Source organism: Carettochelys insculpta, chromosome 4 (assembly GCF_033958435.1).
Source record: "Carettochelys insculpta isolate YL-2023 chromosome 4, ASM3395843v1, whole genome shotgun sequence".
NCBI lineage: Eukaryota > Metazoa > Chordata > Testudines > Carettochelyidae > Carettochelys > Carettochelys insculpta.
The window spans coordinates 131,144,222-131,167,086 of NC_134140.1; the positions used below are offsets into that span (position 1 = coordinate 131,144,222).

At 49.1% G+C, this 22,865-nt stretch overlaps 1 protein-coding gene across 2 annotated transcripts in view; it reads left to right on the forward strand.

Moving 5' to 3' along the window:
* The window catches only part of PRAG1 (PEAK1 related, kinase-activating pseudokinase 1), a 47,449-nt gene that overhangs the window by 5,064 nt on the left and 19,520 nt on the right, over nucleotides 1-22,865 (forward strand). For both annotated transcript variants that reach the window (XM_074992057.1, XM_074992058.1), the window contains exon 3: nucleotides 3,400-5,180. In XM_074992057.1, the coding sequence (XP_074848158.1) occupies nucleotides 3,400-5,180 (1,781 nt within the window). The remainder of the gene's footprint in view (nucleotides 1-3,399; nucleotides 5,181-22,865) is intronic.

Sequence of the window (22,865 nt, forward strand, 5' to 3'; positions counted from 1 at the left end):
ATTCTGGGGTGTGTGTTTTTAAAGCCAATCACTTTCTTTTCTGCCTCTTCTGCTTTCCTCTTGGTTCTCACCCCTTGGGCACCAGAGGTTTGTGTTTCTGATGCAAAATCCCTGGCCTGCTGGAACGCCACTCACTAAACCTAGTGGAACTCTGTGTAAATTTGATCGTGCTGACCCAGGTCGCAAACAGTCTGTGAACAGTCGTGTGTAATTCTGATACTTTGAAATAATGTCAGTCACTCGGGGCCTTGTTGAGTTTTTCATTGAGAAGGGAGTTTTAGGTTGGGCATTAGGCGGAAAAGCCCTAACTGTCAGTGTGGTGAAAACACTGCCATAAATTTCCTGGAACTGTTGTGGAATCTCCACAACTGGAAGTTTTTAAGAGCCAATTAGAAGCGCATCTGTCGGGAATAGTCTGGAGCAGCGGTTCTCATGCTCTTCTTTGGCGATCGCTTGATAATTGCTGAGAGTCTCTGCAGACCACTTAATGGTCTTTCCAAATGTCGTCTGTAGCGTTAGTCAGCTCCTGCGAAGCGCTTTTTGTAAAAGAGCTGTATAAAAAAATCCTTCCTGATAATTAATGCCGCCTTGTTCCGCAAAGAAAAGCACACGATTAATTTTGATATCCGTAGGGATTTCTCCCTTGCAGCAGCAGCCACAGAGCTGAGTCCGGGAAAGAGGGCCCTCTTTCCCCAGCGCCATGGCCCTTGAGCTGAGGAAAGTCACCTGTTTATGGGTGTCCTTCATTCTCCCCACCCCCTCTTCTCACCTCACTGCCGCCCCATCTACCACCTACTGCCCTCACCTCAGACCCCTGCCCCGCCCCCATATGCCCGAGGCCACTACTTCACCTTACATATGAGGTCCAGGGCAGGGCTCCCTCTAACTTTTTCCATCCATGGGGTGGAACAAGTGTTACGTGCACCAAGGCATGTGGGGCTGTGTACCACCAATAACAATGCACGCTGCTGGCTGAGCTGTGTTAATCAGTCGGGTGCCACCTGAATCGCCTAAGTGCTCAGCTTGCAGGGAATGCTGGTCCAGGCATGTAATTAGGGGAGCCACACCTGCAAGCCACTAATTAAGGGGGCAGCCTTTCAGTCCCACGTGCAGCTACCCAGATGTGCTCCTCAGAGGGGACCAATCCCCAGAGCACTGGAATGGAGCTTGCAGACAACTGCTGGTCCACAGACCACAGCTTGAGAGTCTCTGGTCTAGATGCTGGGTCCTGTCATGAGTGCAGAGAACTTCAGGCGATGACCTCTCAAGGTTCCTTCCAGATCTGGGATTCACACAGCTCATCAACCCGCCATCAGCTGTCAGTGGTTCACTGTCAAGTTGGGCTGACAACCGCGTAGCCTAGATGTGGGAGTTTTGCTGTTCCCTTGGAAATCTCCTCAACCGTCCAGTCCCTCCTTAATATCTTCCTAAACAGGGCGGACAGAGGAAGGGCAAATGGCTTATTCGGCAATAGTTACATCCAACGATGGGGCTAAGCCACAGAGTCCAGCGCCGTGGTACTCCCAAAGCCTGTCGGCGTTCAGCCTGGAGCTCCGAAGCAGAGCCTTGGTCCCTGCCACATGAATCAGGAGCACTGTGAATCAAACTCCAGCAGGTGGATCTCTAGCATGTTGCTTTTCCCATAAGCGTAGCTGTATCCTTAGAAACAGCCTGCTCCCGCTGAGCCCAAAAGCCCCAGGATTTCCTAAGGGGTGCCTTTTCCCCATCTGTTTCTGAAGTTGCTAATAGGACACAAGATATTTTATTAGAATTTCAGTACCCTGTGTTGCTTTTGTTTAGAGACCAATTCTAAATGCAGCAAAACATCATTGAAGCCAATGACGCTATGCTGGTTTTCCGCCTGTTCGCGACAGCAGAATTTGGCTGATGGTGAAGTGTGTCTCCCGTATAAACAGATTCCAGTATCTCAGATCCTTTGGGAAAGCAGCAATTTTGTATTAAATAGGCACAGATGCACTCCTCATCCCGTGGGATTCTTGCCTCTTCCCTCACTGAGCAGAGGAAAAACTGTCACTATCCTGTGTGGCAGGAGGTGATAAGGAAGGATGCATCATTTCTGCTCTTGTGACAGCTGCGCTCCAACAGAGGGGGAGTAAAGATAAGGTTGTCCCAGTAGGAGGTACGCCTGCCCCCAGATGCATAGAGTAGAACCTCCGTTACAAACAGCTCCAGCATGTACGCTGGTTCAGTGCTCTGAAACAGTCCTAAGACTGAACAAAGTGCAGCGGTTGGTTCTTTCAGAAGTCCACAACCGCCCGTTGACTTACTACAGCTTTGAAACTTTACTGTGCAGGAACAAAATGCCTTTTTTTTTTTTTTTTACCATCTTAAACGAAACAAGCAAAGAAACGGTGTCCTCAGTGGTCAACCTGCTTTGAAATTTCCCCTTTATTTTTCACATTTAACACAGTCGTGTATGGTAGTTTCTTTTGTTGTCTCTGCCGCTGCCTGATTGCACACTGGGGCTTCCAGCTGAGCTGTGAGGTGGATTAGTGAGTTTGTAACTGATGCTCATAATTCTGAGGTTTGGCTGTAGCTACCAGAAGGGAGTTTTTGCCCAGCAGGGCCTTTCCTGTTGGTGTAAATTCCATGTACAGGGAAGCATTTTTTTCTCTTTGTTATGAGAGAATTCCATTCTGTACCCTGTACAGCTACAAAGTTGGTTTATGAAATTGAAAGGGGAAGTAATGCCACAGGGAAGATGTTCTCTTTGTAACCTATGAAACTTTAATTATACACTGACTCTAAATCAAATACACACACACCATAGGGCAGGTTGAAATATTATTCCCTGGAGAAGTACCTGCCTAGGAAGAGAAAGAGCGACCTTATTCACTAGGTTGAGATAATGTGTAAGGGAAAGACTGCAGAGGCTTCAGAAAGTAGAATAAGTGTATCTCAGCAGATAAGTTGCTGTAGTCACTTGCGTGGCAAATACTAGGGCCGTAAATAGCCATTAAAATGCTAAATGGTTAAACGATGAAAATTGTATGGGTTAACCCAGGCTGCATCTATGGCTGGAGTGCCAGGCTTGTGGTCCTGTTGCGATTAGGGTCCTGCTGGTTCAGCCTGCCTGATGCATCCACAGCTGGGGTTCTGCTGGCCTAATGTGGTCAGGGCTGCTCTGGCAGGCTGGCCCAGCATTGCCTGGGCTGGGGTCTCTCTTGCCAGCAGGTATGGCCGGTTACTGGGTAAGGTCTGTTTAATGGTAAGCCTAAGACTAACCGTCCAACTGTTGAACCTTTGGCATCTCTAGTGAAGACAAAGGTGCAGAGCAGAGCTACCCCTGCGCCCTAGGCGAGTATGCAACAAAGCAGCTTTTACCTTTTTCTTGTAATGCTTGTCCTGACCGCATGTTGTCGTCTTTGGCCCATGTAGGTCAGCCGGAGAACGGCATCGGAAAGCCACCTCGTTGTGAAGCCAGGAGCAGCACAGAAGACCCGCATGGACCATTTCAGCAGTAGTACTGGGAGAAAACCCTTCCTGCATGATGCATCGAATGACTGTGCTCCTCAGTGTCACCAAGGCTGCTCCAAGGGGGACCTGCCCAGCCAGGAAAGCAGAGGAGAGAGAAATGTCCCCCTCAGCAGTTTGGAGTGGGAGGGCGAGGTGGGTGGCCAGAAGGACAGAGCTGTGCTTTGTAACCGGGAGAAGTTTGCCTTTCCGCAGAGAGGGTCCTGCCACCAACCACCTGCCTTTGCTGACAGAAGCCCCGGCTCCAGCCTGGACTCTACCTGGGGCCCCCCATTTCGGCAAGGAGAAGGCCCAGCGTTGTCCTTGGAGAGCAATGACGACTGCAGCTCGGAGCGCGAAAGCGGGGAGTACTGTTCCATCGCAGACGATGGCAGAGAGAGTCCTGTCCCCCCGGACGGTCCATCTCCACAGAGCAAGGTGGGGTGGAGCGACAGTGAAAAGCCAGCCCCCAGGTCCTGGAGGCAGCCGGACGCTGACGGGAGACCGCAGGCAAAGACAGGGGCCGCTGAGCTGTGTGAGGGTCAGTGCGGGCCGCTGAGCTCGGAGGTGGGTTTTCAAGGTGAACGTAGTTTACAAAATCGCATGCGTTGTGAGAGAAAAACCTTAGCCCGTCTCCCTGGGGCGGCTGCCCCATCTGACAGCGTGTGGAGCAGCAGCCCCCTGGCTTTGCCTCAGGAGAACGACGAGTGTCCCCTTACTGAGCCATCGAGTCTCGCCAGAGACCGCCCGGTGGGATACTCAAGCGACCCTCTGAGCCCTGTCCCAGCCCTGCAGCCCGGCCACTGCACACAGCCTGCCCTGAGTGAGCCCATCTATGCTGAGAGCACCAAGAGGAAAAAAGCGCGGTCAAATCCTCCTGCTTTGCAAACCACGAGAGAGGGGCCCGCCCGCAGCCCGCGCAAGGAGCAGCGAGAGGGGCGGCTGTACCTGAGCATCGAGAGGGAGTGCCTGGATTCAGCCACCCAGGTAGCCGCCAAGATTACTGTTATGGCAGCGTGTGCAGAGGAGGAGAACAGGACGATATTTCTGACCAGCCCAGACTCCGCCGTCGGGGTCCAGTGGCCCTGCGCTAGTCCCACCTCTCCTCCAGACTTTGCCATCCCTTCCCCTTCCTTGGGGCACAGGGAAGGCTCCCACGCAGGCAGCGAGGTAAGTCCGGGGGACAGCAGCCCAAGGGTCTGCCAGCAAACATCGAGCCGGGGCGTAGCCAGCGAGAGACCCGTTGGTCCCCCACCGACGTCCCCAAGCAGCTTGCCTGGCAGCGAGGGGTTGCACAGCTCCTCCAGGGCACAGCTCTGCGGCAGTACCAGCCCCCCTGGCCCCAGGAACCATACAGATAATGGTCCCTGCAGCGTCCCGCCTTCTCTCCGCTCTCCTGCGGAGGAGCCCAGCAGGGGCCCTCCAGGCACGTCCCATGAGAGGAGGCATAAATACTACGGCACCGCATGGAGCCGGCAGTGCCGGATAGAGGAGGAAGAGGAGGAAGGACAGGGCTTTGTAACTGGCGCACAGACACGGGAAGTGCAGAATGGACCAGCTAGTTCCCAGGCCGGGGAAGGCAGCTCTGGGCAGGGGAAAAAACCTGCGATGAGCAAATCCGCTTCTTTTGCTTTTGACTTCCCCAAAGACCGGAGCGGAAATGAGGAACTCGCGCCGCCGCCCCCACCACCGAAGAAGCAGCCCAGGTACAGAGGGAGGTGTGCGATGCATGTGTTGTCTAGAGTCACCGATTCTGTGTTCTCAGTGCTCCCCACAGAGAGCAGCTGCGGGGGGAGGGCAGGCAGAAGCTTTCCGCTCTTTGTGCATATTTAAAATCTATACGCCCTGGTGGCAATTGGCTTTCAGGGACTTAGGGAATTCCTGGGTAGTGCACAGTTGCTTTCTTAGTACTGCTGGTTGGTGTAAATCCTTTTGCCATTGCTGTGATTAGTTATGGCAATGTGCAGCTGATATGAAGAAGTAACCCCAGTTTGGTTCCTCCTTTGATCGTTGTATTCATGTGCCAGTTCTACAACGCTGCAGGGAATTCAGCCTTTCCCTCCTCTGGCGTGGGCTGAGAAACCCCCCTCACGTGGGTCCAAACTGATGAATGTGGTGTAAGATCCCCCCAGAGTATTTATCTGTCCCTCTCTTGTGAGGGAGCAGCGATCACTGCTTGCCAATAAGGTTGCTCGACGCTTCCCATCATTAGATCCGTACGTTCAGTTGCTTGTAACTTTGCCGCACTTGAACCATTTGCTCTGACTTTCTCCATGTTGCGCACCTGCCTCAGTTGAATTTGGAAAATTTCAGCAAAAATGCTTCAGCTGTTCCCAGGAACAAAGTTACAGGGAAACGACTTGTGGTGTGTGTGTTTTGCAATAATTTTGCTTTCGTGGAATCTGGTGAGAAACTCCAGCACCTCCATGCTGAGAAACAGGAGCTGACATTTGGTGGTACCCTGTGTGATTATGTAACTAAAGACTATATCATGATGGAAACACACAAGAAGGGGGACGGATGTAAGGTTGCACAACCCACCTCAGTTCTGCCATTTTTGAACTTATGAGCTCTTGACTGTGCAACCTTAACTTTCTTTTTATGAGTGTTTGCTTTAGAGAGAGTGAGGTTTTCCCTTACCAATATCCATAAAACGAGTGACAGCTGGCCCTCTGAGAAGGACATCATTGTGCAAGGTGTTATATAACACAAGGCTTCTACTGTGTAATTGGTACGCTCAGAATTTGTTAAATTCTTTATCTGCAGCTGCATGGCCCTCAAAATTAAGTCTCCCATCAGGAGAGCTAGTAATGAGGAGTAGTTATTTCCCCCTCCATTTTCAGGCTTGAATTCGGCCCAGGTCGGTGATGACTGAAGTGCGAACACTTGATTCTCCTCTGGTGGCCTCTGTCCCATCTCATGGCCCAGGTGAGCCCTTCACAAAGCCCAGATCTGTACCTGGACATCCCCAACGAGTGTTAGCTGGGACACTGAGTTTTGCAGTAAGGTGACCCCTTACTCCCAGAGGGGTTCTCTCGGGTCTGGGTTAAGGTGTGTTTCTCAGCTGAGGAGACAGGGAAGCTTGCAGGCCTCCTGCCAGTACCGTCCCTGTACTCATTGTGGTGACGACTGTAAATGGAGACATTAGGCCTGCAGGGATGCCAGCTGCTTCAGAGCAACCTTAGACAATTCAGCCCAATGCCAGAGCTCTCGATATGACTGCACAAGCCAAAAGCTCTACCCGCCAGGCTCCGTGGCACTACAGGGAGGAGGGACAGAGCTCAGTAGCCATCATAGGGTTGCTGCCGCACCAGAGACCTGGCTTGTGGAGGGTCATGTTTGTGCTGCGCAGCTGAGGGTGAAAGGATAGCGTCGCAGTGCAACCAGAGTCAGGGGGTGTGTTGAGGTACCTCTCCACACGAGGCTCTGAGCCCCAGCTGGCTCCGGTTCCCTTGCTCACGTGGGCTGATTCTTTAGGGCACACGCAGCCTCAGAGAATCCCAGTTCCTCCTGGCCCCACTCGTGCTGTGGGGCAGTTATTGCTCCTCTTTGTACGGAGCAGCCCACTGCCCTGTGAGCCCAGGCTCCTCCAGTTCCTGCATCCCAGTTGCTCAACACGAAGCACGTCAGGTGGGTTGGCTGTGGCCCATGCAGAGGGAGCAAGGGGCGCTCCCTTTCCCTGCGCGGCAGGCTGATGGCTCTGCGTGATGAGTGACTCAGGATTCCGCTGGTTTTCCCTTTACAAATGCTGCTGGCCTGTCTGTTGCGTCCGCTCTCAGGGCTCTGGCCCCACTCTGACGTGCCAAGTGCAGAAGGGGCTTGCCCCACAAAGACTTAAAACACCTTGCCTGTCCAGGCTTTACTTGAAAACTTCCCAAGATCACAGATCCCCTGGAGGGTAGAGCTGCCACCACCCAGGTAAAACAGAAACCCCTTAACCCAGGAAGACACACCTGGGAATATCTTCCCCTGGGGACACCCGCAAGCTCTTAACCCTCCCTCCAGAGAGAGCTTAGGACAAAGAACTGTAATTTAGTAGCTGGCCTTCTAGCCCAAGGCGCACATGTTCCCAGACCCTTGTCAGGACACACGTATCGGATCAGTTACTTAATAACAGTAATTTATTCACAAAACAAGAGAAAATAAATCAGCAGGGTGGCATGCAGAGAAAATATTTCCCTGGGATTCAGCTTAACAGTTACAGGGGAAAAACATCAAGTCAAAGCAACAAACAAAGAAAAAACAGAGCAGGAAAATGAAGAAACAAGGCAACAAGAAAACAGAGCAGCCAGTCCAACCAAATTCAAAATAACCCTAATCTGATCACATCTAGCTATACATTTCCCTTTTACTTACATCTCTACGGCTGATTTTGAGACAGTCAGGATATTTATGGGATTCATTTCTCAGTCGCCTGGGAGACATCCTTCCCCTCGGTCCTCTCTCTGCCTCCCCAGCAGACAAAAGACCCCTTAAGTTGCAATTGTTCTCCGTCCAAAAAGTCACTCCTTTCCCATTGGCTCAACTGGGCTCAAGTTACCTCAGGAAGAGGTTAACCCCTTCCCTGCCTTGTTCATGACATCCCCGTTCCAGAAAGACCTGGTGTGAAAGTCTCGGCCATCTTTTATTAAAGTAGACAGGGAGGAGGAAGAGGAGAAATGCTGAGGTGGTTTGAAGAAGAGAGGTTAAAAATCTGCCTATCAGGCATAGAGGAAGGGGGATGCCTTTGTTAACGGCTTTGCCCCAAAGTTGGTTTGCTCTCGCATGGCCGTGTTCTGTCACTGTGGGTCTCCTGCAGCTGTGTTCTGTCACTGAGGGTTTGCGAACGTTTCTTACCGTGTAACTGAGACGATTTAATGGTGAGCCAATGATGTTTCTGAGGGAGTTAAGAAATGAGGCAAAGAACAGGAAGCTTTCACATTCATCCCCAGCCAGAGGGACAAGGGTGCACTCCTCGAATGGCAGCTTTTCTCAACAGACCTACCTTATGTTGCCCCCAAGCAAAGCCAACGTCCAATGCTCTTCTGTCGGACCGGAGCGCCTCCCAGTGGCAGGAGCTGGCAGGAAAGGCAGTGTCGGGAAAATGAGCGTGGAGCCTTTACTTTGAACGTTGATGATGCCAGATACTTAACTGAACCCATGAGTGTCCTTTCAGGGCTGGTCCCACTTCGGATCGTGCACTGAGCTGTGGTTGGGGATTGCATTCTAATAGCTCAGAGCTGAGAAGCAGAGAAAGTTTTGGTGGCCTGTTGCTGTTGGGAAGAGAGAGTTTAGGACCAGCCTGAGTCATGCGTGTGTCGTCTGACATTCCTACAGGATGGGGTTCACAGGGCCGCAGGCCACCTGAGGATGGAAGGGTGCATCGGAGCATTGTGCCGCCTTGGCGTGGTCCTCCCTCAGCTGCCTGAGATGGGGTAGGGCCATATTGTGCTAGATGAGCTTTGTGAAGCAGACTCAGGGCTTGTCTACACTAGCAAGTTACTGGGCTCGTAACTTCCTTGCTCGGGGGCATGAAAGTCATCCTTTCCCCCCAGTGGCGAGTGGAGGCCAGGTCTCTGCCCTTGGAAAGGGAGGGGCTGAGGACAGAAGGGGCCGGCCTTGGGGCAGTCAGCTCTGGTCCCCACCCCCGACTCTTTCTGAGGTGCCTGCAGAGTGGGGCACAAGGCTCCCTGGCCTTTCAAAGGGGCCTGGAACTTCAGCCGTGGCGTCCAGAGCTCCCGTCCCACTTGAAATCCTTTGCCCTCCCGTTAGCAGGCCTGCTGCCCCCCTTGCCCGAGCGCAGCAAGTTACAGCATTGTAAAGCACCAGCATGGCTAATGCCACTCTCCTTGCGCTGTTCCTTACTCCTCTCGTGGAGGCGGTTTCTTCCGAGCTCTTGTCTAAGTAACGTCTCATGCGATGACCATATTACAGCGGCAGATCCTTGCTGCACACTGGAAACCAACCAGAAGTTGGGTTTCATTTTCAGGGGATTGGTGACTTTTCACCCCCGTTAGCCAGGCTAATGGAAAACAGAGCATGCTAGAATGAACAGGGGGGGTCGGCGTTTCTTGTAGGAGCAAAGCTGGCGTTGCCATCAGAAAATAGTTGCCTTAAATTGTGCTATGGTGAAAGGAGCTCAGCACATCTGTCAAAAGTATGGGGAAAAGTCGGCGGGGGGACATAATGAAGGTATAAAAGCAAATATGGGCTGTAAAAGCGGTCCGACTTTTCAAGGTAAAAGGAGTTTCCTGTTGGCTTCTGTAGCGGAATCACTTGAGACGAGTCTAGACCCTGTGCCCTGACAGTTCTTCAGTGCAAGAACAGGAGGACACAGTGCATAGTGAAGCTAACCCTCATGCTCCCTTCCCAGAGTTGAATTTAACTCATTTTTTACCTCTAACATCTTGTGCTTTGCTGCACACATTTGGGTCTGTGCAGGAAAATGGAACCTCCTTGATGAGCTTTGCTAATCACACTTATTTTAAAGCAATGTAGAATATATTTTTGAAATTGATTTCAAAGCAGAGAAACAAAGCCCAGGCCTGTAACATGGTAAGATTGTTCAGCCCTGACTATAACAGTTTAAAAAAAACTAACACACACTAATCACCTTTGCAGTATAATTTCTTTGTGGTGCAAATATTCCTCTGGTCTGGAATGCGTCATTTCCAAAATAACAGGGCTCTTTTACAAACAGGTTTTAAAGATGACCTCTACAAGAAATATAACAGTGGTGTTGCCCTGGTTCTGTGTGTTTGGCTGTGCGGCAGACCCTTGCGTTACGCATAGGTTGTGTTCCTGAGCAACCACTCGTAAATCAAATTTCCTGTAAGTCGGTCTGGGTGGTGTGTGGGGCAGGGCACTGCCACCTTCTGGTCCCCCAGTCCTGGCTGCACCTGCCTCCCTGCTCCCATGAGCAGCGGGGAGCCCAGAGCCAGGTGCAGCAGCTCTGGTTAGTTTCCTGGCTCCCAGGAGTGACAGGCAGCTGGGAGCCAAGTGCAACAGCTCTGGTCACTTTCTGGGCTCCCTGCCACTTGTGGGAACGGGGAAACTGACCAGCGAAGCAGTGTTGGTCGCTTTCCAAGCTTCCACACTCCAGGCTCCCACAAGCCGAGGGGGAGCCAGGAGCTAGGCTGCCCACTGGTTTCTGGCTCCCCGCCAGTATCTGGAGCCAGGAAACTGACCAGCGAACCAACACTGGTCACTTCCCAGGCTCCTGCAAGTAGAGGGGGAGCTGGGAGCTAGGCTGCCGCCCAGTCCCCAGGTCCCCACTACTCATGGTTTTGACTCTTCTTGTTGCAAGAAATGTGTGGGTTGAAATCGTGTTAGTTGGGGGTCTACCGTATCCACAAAGTCCTGGGCCACTTTGTATGATTAAGGGGAGGAGAGGCGACTGCTTATTTTCGGATTAGACAGTTAGGTCTTTTTCCTCCTGGAACTCTGTGGGAAAACCGCAGACCGGCTGAATTATGACAGCACAAGAAAAGAGACTGAAAGTGAGAAAGGGATGTTTAGTTTCTTTCAAAATCACTTAGCCACTGTAACAATTTACAACGAGGTGTGCTGAGTTCTCCATCACCTGAAGTCTTTCAGTCGTCACTAGAGATCTCTTTCTAAAAGATACGTTATTGCGTTCACAAGTTACTGGGATGGATTCAGGAAACCCCCTGCTGCATTTCTGTGGCTTGCATTACACTGCACATCAGCTTACATGATCGTAATAGTCCCTTGTGGCCTTAAAAAGTGGAACTCCTATTAATCTATTTTTATAAGCCATTAAATAAATCTCTAAGGTAGTTTTGGCATTAGTTCTCTAATTGTTTCCAGCACAGTCAATATATTTTCATAATGTATCCTAATAAATACATAACTTATATTCTGAAAGTCGGCAGTATCTGTAAGAAGCGAATTTGTCAAGCCATGCTCATTTATCAGCCTTTGCTGTAAAACACACAAGGTAAATGAGATGGGTATACACAAAGGCTGCTTGTTTGAGGGCTGCAGCTTTTGACAGAGGGTTTAGTGTCTTACCACCAAAAAAGGGGGTGAGAGGTACAAAGTGATGATCGTAGAAACAGAACCACCAGGAAGAAAGTTAAGATGCAGAGGTCAGATCTGTTTCTAACTGGGAATTATCGCCAAGTGGGCGATCACACGGCATGCGGTTTTTGAACTGCTTGATGATTTCACACGACTGTCTGTTTGCTTTCAGAATTTTCTCATCTAGTTAAATCAACCCCCTGCCTAAGACCAGCTTCTGCCATTGGATTTGTGAGAGTGAATCTTAGCTAAGTGGCTAAAATACAATACTATCTTGGCAGCAGTACTTTTATAGTTTTCTTTTTGTTGAGTTTTTCAGGCATACATTTATTCTGGTCAGAAGAAAGAATGGTTTGAGCATTGGCCTGCTAAACCTGGGGTTGTGAGCTCAAGCCTTGAGGAGGCCATTTAGGGGTCTGGGATGAATAGAATTTAAAAAAAAAAAAAAATCTGTCGGGGAAGGTGCTTGATCCTGCCAAGAAGGCAGGGGACTGGATTTGATGACCTCCCAAGGTCCCTTCCAGCTCTTTGAGATGTGTGTGTATCTCCCTAATGACAGAAATCAACTACTTCTAATTTATTTGCTAGGACACTGTAAATATGTGAACAGTCCCCAGGGTGATTAGGAGAACCTTAGAATATATAGCTTGCTTTGCTCTTGCCGTTAAGACTACCTTAACTAAAGTCATGTAAACATGTCCCAGTGAGGCAAGGAGCGAATAAAAGACGTAAGGACGGAGGCTGACCTGGAATTGCTTTTTATGCACTTAGCCTGGAGTATTCCAAGGGGGAAAGTAGCTTCAAATACCCGCTCAGTAAAGCATTTTGGACGTAGTCCCGTTCCAATGAAGTCACTGGAAGCTTGGCTGCTGAATCAAGCAGTAAATGTGCATTTCAGCCTGAGGCTCAGCCCTTTGCGGGATGAGGGACAAAACCAGAAAGGCCTCAGGCCCCGCACGCACATTGGCAAACGTTCCTGTCAAATTCCGTAAAAACGCGCTCTTGACCCTTAGCATAGCCTGCCCCAGGTGCATGTTTGTGGGTTGAGTTGGGGAAAAACTAGTGTATGTGGCGTGTGTATGGGTAAGGGATTGGACAAAGAGAGAAATCTTAACTAGTATCTTGGGCTTTTTGTTTAAAGACATGAGATGGTTGTTTGCTGGGGGAACGTCAAATGTAGATCAGAATACAGGTCAAACCTCTCTAGTCTGGCACCCTCAGGGCCGGGCTGGTGCCAAATGAGAGAATTTGCCAAACCACAGGGAGACAGTGCTGGTTAGCAGCATTACCTGCACGCCTGCTGTTTACTGAGCTCTTAGAAGACCATGAGGGGTCAGTTACATCTAAATAGCAGCACGGAACACTGAGAGCCAGGACTGGCGGCTATAGACAAACTTTAAGGGACCACAGGAAACGTGGCCATGTCCATGATAAGTGGTCGTGCAGCTAACGTCAGACTACAGATGTTGCGGGACGGGAGCGTGGTGGACTAGAGAGGCTCCACCAGTAAAAGGAAACTGGAAACCAGCGTACGTTAGGCTTCTTTTCACAGGCCCACACTGAAACAGCGACTGACGGACGTTACTCCCACGCAGGTCTGTGGTGGCCAGGCATGTGCAAGAAAGGAAAGAACAGCTCTGAGAGCCGCAGGGCAGAGCTCACGTCTTGGGCTCAGTATCCCACAGCCCTTCAGTTGCAATACAAAATCACACATTGGTAATCTCTGTATGATTTTTTACGTGGGTGTGCTGGACAGGGTGCATCCTTTATTGACTTGGTTTACTAGTCAGCACATGAGGGGTACTTGGGGCCAGTGTTCCCTGTAAGCCGAGCGCTTGGGGGGGGGTGCGGTCTGCCCAGGAGAGATTCAGGTGCCGCAGAGCTCCTGCAGCCAGCAGCGTATGTTTTGCTGGTGGTGCACAGCTGCACATGCCTTGGTGCAGATAATAAAATGTATTCCACCCGGGGACAGAACACAGAGGGAACACTGCTTGAGGCCACCGGGTTCTTGTGTCTCATACCCAGCACAAATAACTGCTCTCCTTCCATGCCCCTTGTAGGGGCTGCGTGACGGGGCGTGCCTGTGGCTTCCAGAGCAGTGAAATTGCATTGTGTTCTCATCAGATGTGCAATTCGTGTGTTGACACAGATTTTACTTACTCCGATTTACTCTCAAAAGAGTGAGCACTGACCACTGCTTAATTAGGGCTCAACACAGGAGCCTTACAAATGTAGCCAAACGCAGGCCACGCTCGGCACTGTGGCGGAAATGGGTTTCTCCCGGGTTGTAATTCTTTATTTTAAAGCTTGTTTTCAGGTGTTAGTTCCTGTGCTGGTGGAGGGAATTTGTTCACTTATCTTTGTCCTAGCAGCACCAGGACGATGGTAACCTCATGCTTGTCCATTGCGCTGGAAACCAGGGGCACCCCATAACGTACAGTTCCTGGAGAGTGAATGGGAGCAAAGCAGTTCCCACCTGCTGAGATGATGCCTGGGCAAATGTGGACAACAAGAAGTCTTGTGGCACTTCATAGACTAACATATTTTGGAGCATAAACTTTCATGGGCAAAGACCCGCTTCATCAGATGCATGAGTGGGGGGGTTTCAGAGGGGTATTTAAAGAGTGGGGTCCTGGTAAGAGAGAGGGCCAGAGCTGACAAGGTCTATTCAGCAAGGTGGAAATGGCCCAGTACCAACAGTACTTATCAAAAGAGGAAAAAACAAGTCAGATCAGACAGGGGGATGGGAGCCTTTGTCAGAGTCTAATGGGGAGATATTAGCACCCAGAGCAAAGAAACTGCCTTTGTAAGCTGCGAGCCACTCCCAGTCTCTGCTTAATCTTTGGTTAATGGAGTCAAATTTGCAAATAAATTGCAGCTCAGAGATTTTTCTCCCCATTTGATTTTTTTGAAATTTTTTTGTTTCAGAACTGCCACCGTTAAATCTGCCACTGAGTGTCCAGGGAGATTAACGTGTTCCCCCACAGGCTTCTGTACATTGACGTTCCTGAGGTCTGGTTTATGTCCATTTATTCTTTCACGGAGAGACTGTCCAGTTTGGCCCATGTAAATTGCAGTGGGGCATTGCTGGCACATGATGGCGTATATTATATCAGTAGATGCGCGGGTAAAGGAGCGCACTCTCCCCAGCGTGCCATCCCCCCCCCCGCCCCCGCCCCGACAAACACGGCTGTTGTAGCTGTTCTGAGCCATTGAGATGTATTATGACTTTACCAGGTGTTGACCAAAGCTCCGGAGACCCGTGCTGATTTGTCCTGCTGTATGCTGTTGTTATGCTGCATTCCACACTGATTTAGGATCACTGTTGTTTGCCGTCTTGGGCTAAGCAAGGGAGGTTTCTGAGATCTAATTAACGATAGAAAGAAGTACAAAATGCATTGTTTAAAGTTTAATGGTGTTTCTTTGAAATCAAACCCTGGTATGGGACGGCTTGTTTGAATTTGATTGCTGGCTGGGTCTTTGCACAGCATAGCTCTGTTACTGCTAGTCTAGCCCACTGTAACTAGGAATAAGTGCACGTAACCAAAGAGACTTCTGAATTTTATGGCGTTCTCTTGCCAGTTTGGGAATGTTGTTGTAAGGTTGTTTTATTTTGTAATAGTCACATTGGAGATGCATCCTCAAATGTTGATTGAATCTTTATGGACTCTCCAGGTAACTGTTGTGAAAAGTGTATTTATTCCCCAGTAGCGGTGTCTGCATCTAACTCGAATTCAGTTGTTTGCAAATGGAGAAATAAAATGAGTCCTTGGCTTTGTAGAGTACCTATGTATAGCTCTCATAATTCTGAACCGTCAAGCAGCAATATTAAGCGTTTAAGTCGATAGGTTTGTACAATCAAACCAGCTGGCCCCTCCTGCTTTCCCGCTTGGAGAGTTTCTTTTCTACTGACCAGATTGGCCTTTGCCAGTTCAGTTCTGCTTTAAGCAGCAAAGCAGACAGCATTAAAAACTAGCCCGGCGGGGATGGTGGATGGTTATTTCATATGTACAGCGCCTAAAGCTGTGCCGCTATTAACAACAGAGCTGCAGCATCACAATGCAGTCTGTCTGAAGAAAGGAACAGCAGAGCGGTATGGCCCAACGTAGGCAAAATGAGCAAACCAGATGGGAACGGTGTACTCCATTCTGGGGAGTTAACAGTCTTTCCAGAGCAGAGGTCACCACTAGGTTTCTGCTTAAACCACTATGTGGATTCCGCTTTTGAGTTCAGTCTGGAATTTCACGTGCATGTTTCTGCCAGAGGATTTTTATTTATTTATTTATTTATTTATTTTAAGTCTGTGATTTATCAGCTGGGTCGTGTGGGAAAGATGACTTCTCTGTAAGTGAAGACTGCATTTTACCCAGCTTTTTTTTTTTGGGGGGGCCACTTAAAAAGTAGTAGGGTTTGAAATTGCTAATTGTTGCCCTCCTGGGGGCCTGGTGTGTTTGCATCCTTTGGAAAGCGGTGATTTAAAGTTGGCAATATTTCTAGGTTTTGCAAGTGTCTTTGGTCTGACACATACCTTGCTCCAAAATTTCCTGTAGATCTTCAGACTCCGTACCCTTTGTGTGCCTCCTGTCTTCTTTCACGTGACCATAATTCCTTCCCAACAGGAAGGCGAGTGTGGTATGTTGTACTTTTCTTGCTCTCTGTGTGTGTGTGTACGTGTGTGTGTGTGTACAAGTATCAGAGGGATCGCTGTGTTAGTCTGTATCTTCAAAAACAACGAGAAGTCCTGTGGCACCTTAGACTGTTATAACTATAGACTATTAGTGTATAAGGTGCCACAGGACTCTGTGTGTGTGTGTGTGTGTGTGTGTGTGTGTGTGTGTGTGTGTGTGTGCGTGTGTGTGTGTGCGCGCACGCACATGCATTCATGCAGAATGGGAGAATTTAGGACCAATACTTGCAGGTACCGTTCATGAAAGTTGTGGTCAGCTCTTTTGTCTCCCAGGCTGTGTCTACACAGCAGGAAAGGGCACACTTCCCAGTGCGCGTAAACTGAGATGCAGGAGCTCTGCTCAAGCAAGAAGGCTTCAAATGGCATTGTTGCTGAGGCAGCATGGAGGTGACTGGGACTGTCTGACCACACCCTTATCCAGCCCTCTTGGTATTTACTCAGGTTGTAGCCTGAGCCACCCGCCACACTGCATTTTTTAGCGTGCTCGCTTATATAGTGACAGTGCACGTCTGTCTCCCTGCCCCGGGAAGCATCCCTCCATGGGCCTGTGTTGGCATACCCCAAAGTTGCAGATGGCCCTCTAGTCTCTTAATTCTTACACAGTGCCTGACTTCTGGGCTACGTTGGTGAAACTGCAAGATTGGAATTAAATAACTCGCAAAATCATTTGAACTTGTATTTTGTGGGCTTGCACATTTTGACAAAAAGATGGATGTTAATAAGTGTGAATGTTTTACAGTAGACAAACATGCCCCAGCACATTGCTCCTTTCACAAACATCAACCGGTTTTATCCTGGGGTTTTCTTTCCATTTCTTATTGTGTTATCTATTATCAGTGGCATCACTCTAGGTCCAAGCTTTAAAGCAGCTATGTAAGAGAAATCCCCATTTGCAGGTAAAGTAAATGTCCACAGATTGAGACAAAAGAGGATTTCTCTCTGAATATTAGGAATCGTGTCCCTTTGTAACGTTGATGTTGCAGGCCACTACCTGAGATCTCTGTTCAAAGCTGCACCTGTTTCATTAGTGGTGGGGTTCTGACACTGAATTAATTAAACTAGTGCAAAACCCTTAGTGCCTGTGCTGCCTAGAAGAGCGAGTCCCAGCACCAGGAGACAGACTTGTGCTAGCTCAGCCCTTGTTAGGGTGCTAAAAATAACCATGTGGACATAGCAGCGTAAGTGGCAGCTTGGACTAGCCTCCAAGCTCAGACCCAGGGGCCTGGACGGGCTTGAACTTGGGCAGCTCGACTTGCCCACCATTGGAGTCAGGATGTCCACATGTGCTTCCCTGGGTACACAAAAAAAGGAACCCAGCAGACCCCGTGTATCTGGCCATGATGCTTCTGTGGAAGGATTGTGAAAACCCTTTGAAACCCTCCTCAAACCACCAATCTCCCATAGGGCCAGCTTCCGCCAGGGCACCACCAACTTCTCGCACCAGCTCCACAACCTTAACATCCTCCCTCAGAGCCCTATCCTTGCCACCACACATCACTTACCAACGCCTTTCCCAGCACCAGTATGGCTGCTTGACTCCTGTATTTACAGACCATGGACAACCTTCTGAGATCCACCCCAACCACATTGCCAAATTCGTCCATTTCATCTTTACTCGCAACAGTTTTGCATTTGGCGTCACTTTGCTGAAACTGTGGGAACACCCATGGGGACGGGGATGACTCCAGGGTATTTTGACCTCTTCCTAGGCTGTCTTGAAGATGCTCTAGAGAAACACACCGCAAAACCAATGATGTACGGGAGATAAGTTGGTGATATTTCCATCATCCGGGCAGCTGACTTAAACTCCCTCAGATTTCTACCACAATTTCAGCAACCACCACCCATCCATTAAATGCTCTCCGCAGCTCTTCCAGACGAGTATCTCCTTCCTTGGCACCAAGATCAGCTCTGACAAAGGAATCCTACAGACACCTCTGTGCAAGAAACCCGTGGATCACCGGAGCTTCCTCCATGGATCCAGAAGCCACCCCAAACACATCAAAAACCCATTATCTACAGCCAGGCATTCTGATACCACCCAACGTGCTCAGAAGGGAGAGTCCAAGGTAAATACTTTAATGCCCTTCGAACTGCAGTCACCAGGCAAAGACACTCCACCAGAGAAGATCGCATCATGGAATGGGCCACCCAAATAACATGAAAGAAGCTGCTTCAGTAAAGTCCATTCTGACCCACATGCCTACTTGGCGCCACCCACGATGGAACCCAACTGGGGTATCCGCAAACATCTACAACCCGTATATGATGGGGACCCCTCCTGAAAGACATCTTCCCTGAACACCCCCCACTCCCCTGTCTTCTGGCCTTCCAGGAACCCTCCAGGCTCATCACCAGAAGCAAATTTCCGCAGAACAGGAAACATTACTCAGAGCAGAGCCAGACCCTGCCAGAACCACAGATGGGGGGCGGGGGGTGAAAATACCCAGCTGAAATAATTCCACTGCTGCAGTGATCAACAAAACACAATGTGTCTTTGAAGTTCCATTCTTGTGATTCAAGGTCTGGAAAAATCTGTCCTGTGGTCTAATGTTAAGAGGTGAGCCCGTCACAATTTTATAAGCAGCCACACCTCATTGTAGAGAGCTCTGCAGTAAAGCAGACAAACGTGCAGCAAGGTTGTAGCTGGAAGTTGAAGGTAGACAAATTTAAGCTTGAAATAGGGTGCACATGTTCTGTGTGTGTGTGTGTGTGTGTAAAATAACGAATGAGAAGATGATGCTCTTTAGATCAGAGGTTGGAACATTCAGTCAGGATGTGGGACACCATCGCTGCCTGGTGTGGTGCAGGGTTTCGCGCCGTCATTTCCCACCTCTCAGACAAGCGCCCTAACGCTGGGCCATGGCTCTTTTAATCTATCCTGTTGAAACTGTTTTTCTCTGGGTAACTAAATAGCTGTTCTAACAGGTACTTGACTGGGAGTCTCCCCCCTCCCTGGTGGAGCCCTAACCACTGGGTGACAGTCATCCTCTGCCGTCCACTAGCTCGGTGAATAATTTATACCCAGTGGAATGCTTGAGCGACACAAGAATACCCCATCCGTGTTGGGGAGGACTCCTGAGACTGGACAGATGTGCCTGAACAGGGAATTGCTCCACAGGTTACAAATGAGGGCCGAGGGGGAGACGCAGGCTGCTACCTCCTCCATATCACATGGGGCCCCAACTGTGTGGTGGCCTCAGGACGCTCCTGGAGCAGGCACCACAGGTGAGATAGGTGGAGGGACACCTTGTGGGAGGACCCCACTGGGGCTTAGGGTGAGAGACATATGTGAGTATCAGGACTGAGGCAGCTGTACAAGTGTCCAATGGCAGATTTTTTGGGTAGCGCTGGGACATTACCAGCAGCAACTTAGGCAGCTGCTGAGCAGCGATGTGGAAGATCTGAGTTTTGGATTTAGGTGCGGAAAGTACCCGTTATGCACCTACATAACTTTGTAAATCAGCTCTGGCTCTGAGTGACGTGCTGTGGCTGGTGCGTTTGGTTGGACTAACTAGATGGTCCTAATTGTGCCCTCTGGCGAGACCAATGTGCGTCAGCCTCGTTTTCCTTCAACAGTGAGAAAATAACCCCAGGCACCCCTGTGGTGGTGTGTCTCGAGAACGTCGCCTAAAAAAGCAACGGACACTGAGACCAGTTCCAAATTGTGGCCAGACCCCGTCAGGCCTAGTTAGGCAAAACTTCATTGAACGTCAATGTAAAATGTACCTGAGTGAAGGCATCTGGTCCTCAGTTTCTCTGCGAATCGTCTGTATTATTTTGCTCTGACCCTACTGGATAGGCTGGCGTTGTGAGCTGAGCCCCAAACCCTCCCTAAGAGAGAGGGGAAAGTGGAGCAGACAGCTAGACTGTACTGGAGATTACCGGCTGCCTTAAGCAGTCACATCTGAGCCTGAGAGCTGCCTGGCATGCAAGCAGCAGCAATTTCTATTTCAGTTTGGTGCCTGTTCAGGAAGTGTATTTTACAGAAGTCGCTAAGGTACCGGGGGGAGACGGAATGCGCTCGGCACTGCTGACTTCACCACACTGCTGGGCTGTGTGAATCCAACTGCCTTCGCCACAGGAGCATCTGGTTCCAAAATGGTGGCTCGGAACACCCTTGTGTCACGGCTGTGTGCTAAAGGGGCTTGCGAGGCTGTACACAAGGACGTTAGACTCTGCTGAACCAAGTTGCATCTCCTCATCTCCTGGTCTGTACCAGGATGGTAAGAGACCTGGGCAGATTTTGGTGCAGTGGACTGAAAGGTACTCCAAGGAAAGAGAATGAAATAGCTTTGTCAGTTTTGTTTTTCAAAGCATGATTCTGTGACAAGAAGACCTGTACGTGTCTTCCTTACAAATGGGGAAATCAAGTCTAGTTTTACATTTGAAACATTTTTTTTTCCTTTGGATCTTTCCAGAGTATCACTTGGACTTCTAGTGTTGCGACTGATTAAGAGAACTTCTTGATTCATGGGTGTGCATGTGGGGTTGAGTGTCTTGGTATCGTGCGTTGACAGAAACGCACAATTTAAGTATTGGTAGTTGTGGGAAGGGGTTTTTTTACAAGGAATGTAAAACGACGTGTTGTGTAGCCATTTTTACATGTTTCATTGCAAATTAACTTCCATTTCTAAATGTAATAGATAGTTGTGACATGTAAGATAACCTTCAAGTTTTACAAACTGTCTAAACCAGGAAGCTTACTGCAATGACAAAATGTATGCACCAAATTCATCCTTCACATATGGCCATTGTCTTCGGAGGAAATATGCCCAGAGTCAACTCAGCTCTTTATTCTTAACTTCCCTTTAATATTTTTAGATCAAGCATGTTCCTACTAGAGGAGAGGTCTGGGAATGGCTTTTTTCTGTCCTTTGCTTTAATTTTTCTGCCTGCATAGCTAGGGGAAGATTGATGCCAGAGAGGAGGGAGTGCTTACCACGGTCTCTAAAAAGCATGAAAGCATTAGCTCAGATAATTTGTCGTACGCGCAGTTCTTCTAAAGAAGTAGTAACCATATTTAAAGAACAGCTCTTTGTTCTGTCTGCGCACCCATTTGGCGTGATGCAGAAGAGGAACTCTGTGTGACTAGTCTATTATAAGCTGGTAGGAGAACCTCTATGTACTTTTTTGTTATTGGTTTATTCAGCTTTTTGAGTAGGAAGTGTAGGTTATTTAGGGTTTTTAAGCAGTCAGCTCACGCTACGGAAGTTCGCTCTCCTTCTGTAAATGTCTTCTTATACAATTTTTTAAGGGCTATTCTGCTGAACTTTATGAATTAAATTTTTATTTCATTTGATAATTACTTACCAATAATTAACCATCACCAGTCAGTCTGCATACAGTCAGAGAGTATGAAATGTGACCAAACCCAGTGGATTTGCACCATTGTAAAATGAACGGATTTCAAGTCTGTTCTATTATTTGCCAGGGGAAAAAACATGTAGAAAAAGCAATGTGTATTGCTTATCTTGAAAGCGAATGGATGGATGATAGTTTGTGGCTTACTCTACATAATCAATTTAAATACTACCTTTGGTGTGGTAGAAACAGTTCTTCCATATTTCTAGATAGAAATGTGCCTAGAAAATAATGGAAGTTTTAAAATAGTTTTTTTTTTTTTAATCTTCATCTTTATTCTTTACTTTCCATGCAGTACATCCTTTGTCTCGAAATAAGCCAGGAGACTCAGCTTCTTGCTCGATCCTATCATTACAGTGCTGCTTTGAGGGCCAGACCCAGGAGCCATTCGCAGTTATGGAATCAGTAACAGCATTTTTAATTCCGTGCCTCTGTTTCCGCACTTGCAGCATGGGGTGAAACGACACCGCCCTCGTTTGTGAAAGTGCTTTGAGATCTCCCAATGAAAAGCGCTAGATACGATTCATTCAGTTGTCTTCCACAATGTTTCTGAGGTGCAAGTGCCAGGTTTGTGGTCCACGTACCATCTGCTTTAACTCTGTGTGTGGACTGACTGCTGGGACTCATTCAGCTCTGAGGTGATGCTGTTGAGGAGCCTAGACTTGACAGCAGCTGATGAAAAGAGCAGCAGAGTAGAGTGAGAGCACTGCTGGTTGTTGGGTTTGTTTGTTTCCGGGTGTAGGATTTGGTTTGTGTCTCTGTTGAGTCCCTGTACTGATGGGCTGATGCAGGGAATCTCCAGCGTCCCAGCCCTGGCGCAAGAAGCTTTCCCTGTAGCATTGTGATGACAACGAAAGGTCCGTCGTGCCAGGCTCTTGGCATGGAAAGGCTTTTTGACACCAGCTTCCAGGGACTGGGATGGAGATTTTACTCAGTGTGTGCAGGCGTATGTGTTAATAAACTCCCTGGTACCCTGACATCTGTGTACAGCAGCCCTGGCCCTGTAAATGTTTTGATTTTGCCATGCAATGCATGACATTCCCAGGTGCAGTCCAGACCAGTGAGGTGGTCCTGCAATATGGGGCGTCTCAGTGTTTTGCTGCTGTAACTCCCACCTCGGTCCCTCACAAACAGCCTGAGCCTCTGTGTGTAGCCACAGCCCCAGTGAAGCAGCCTGTTAGCCACATAGTGTCTACAATCTGGCTTCCAGCAGCCTTTGGTGACTAGCTGCAGGGAGACCCCAACACACTCCCAGTCCCAAATTTTCTGCCCGAAAGGTGTGTTCAGCGCCTTCCAGCCCACTGCTGGTCAGTCTGGA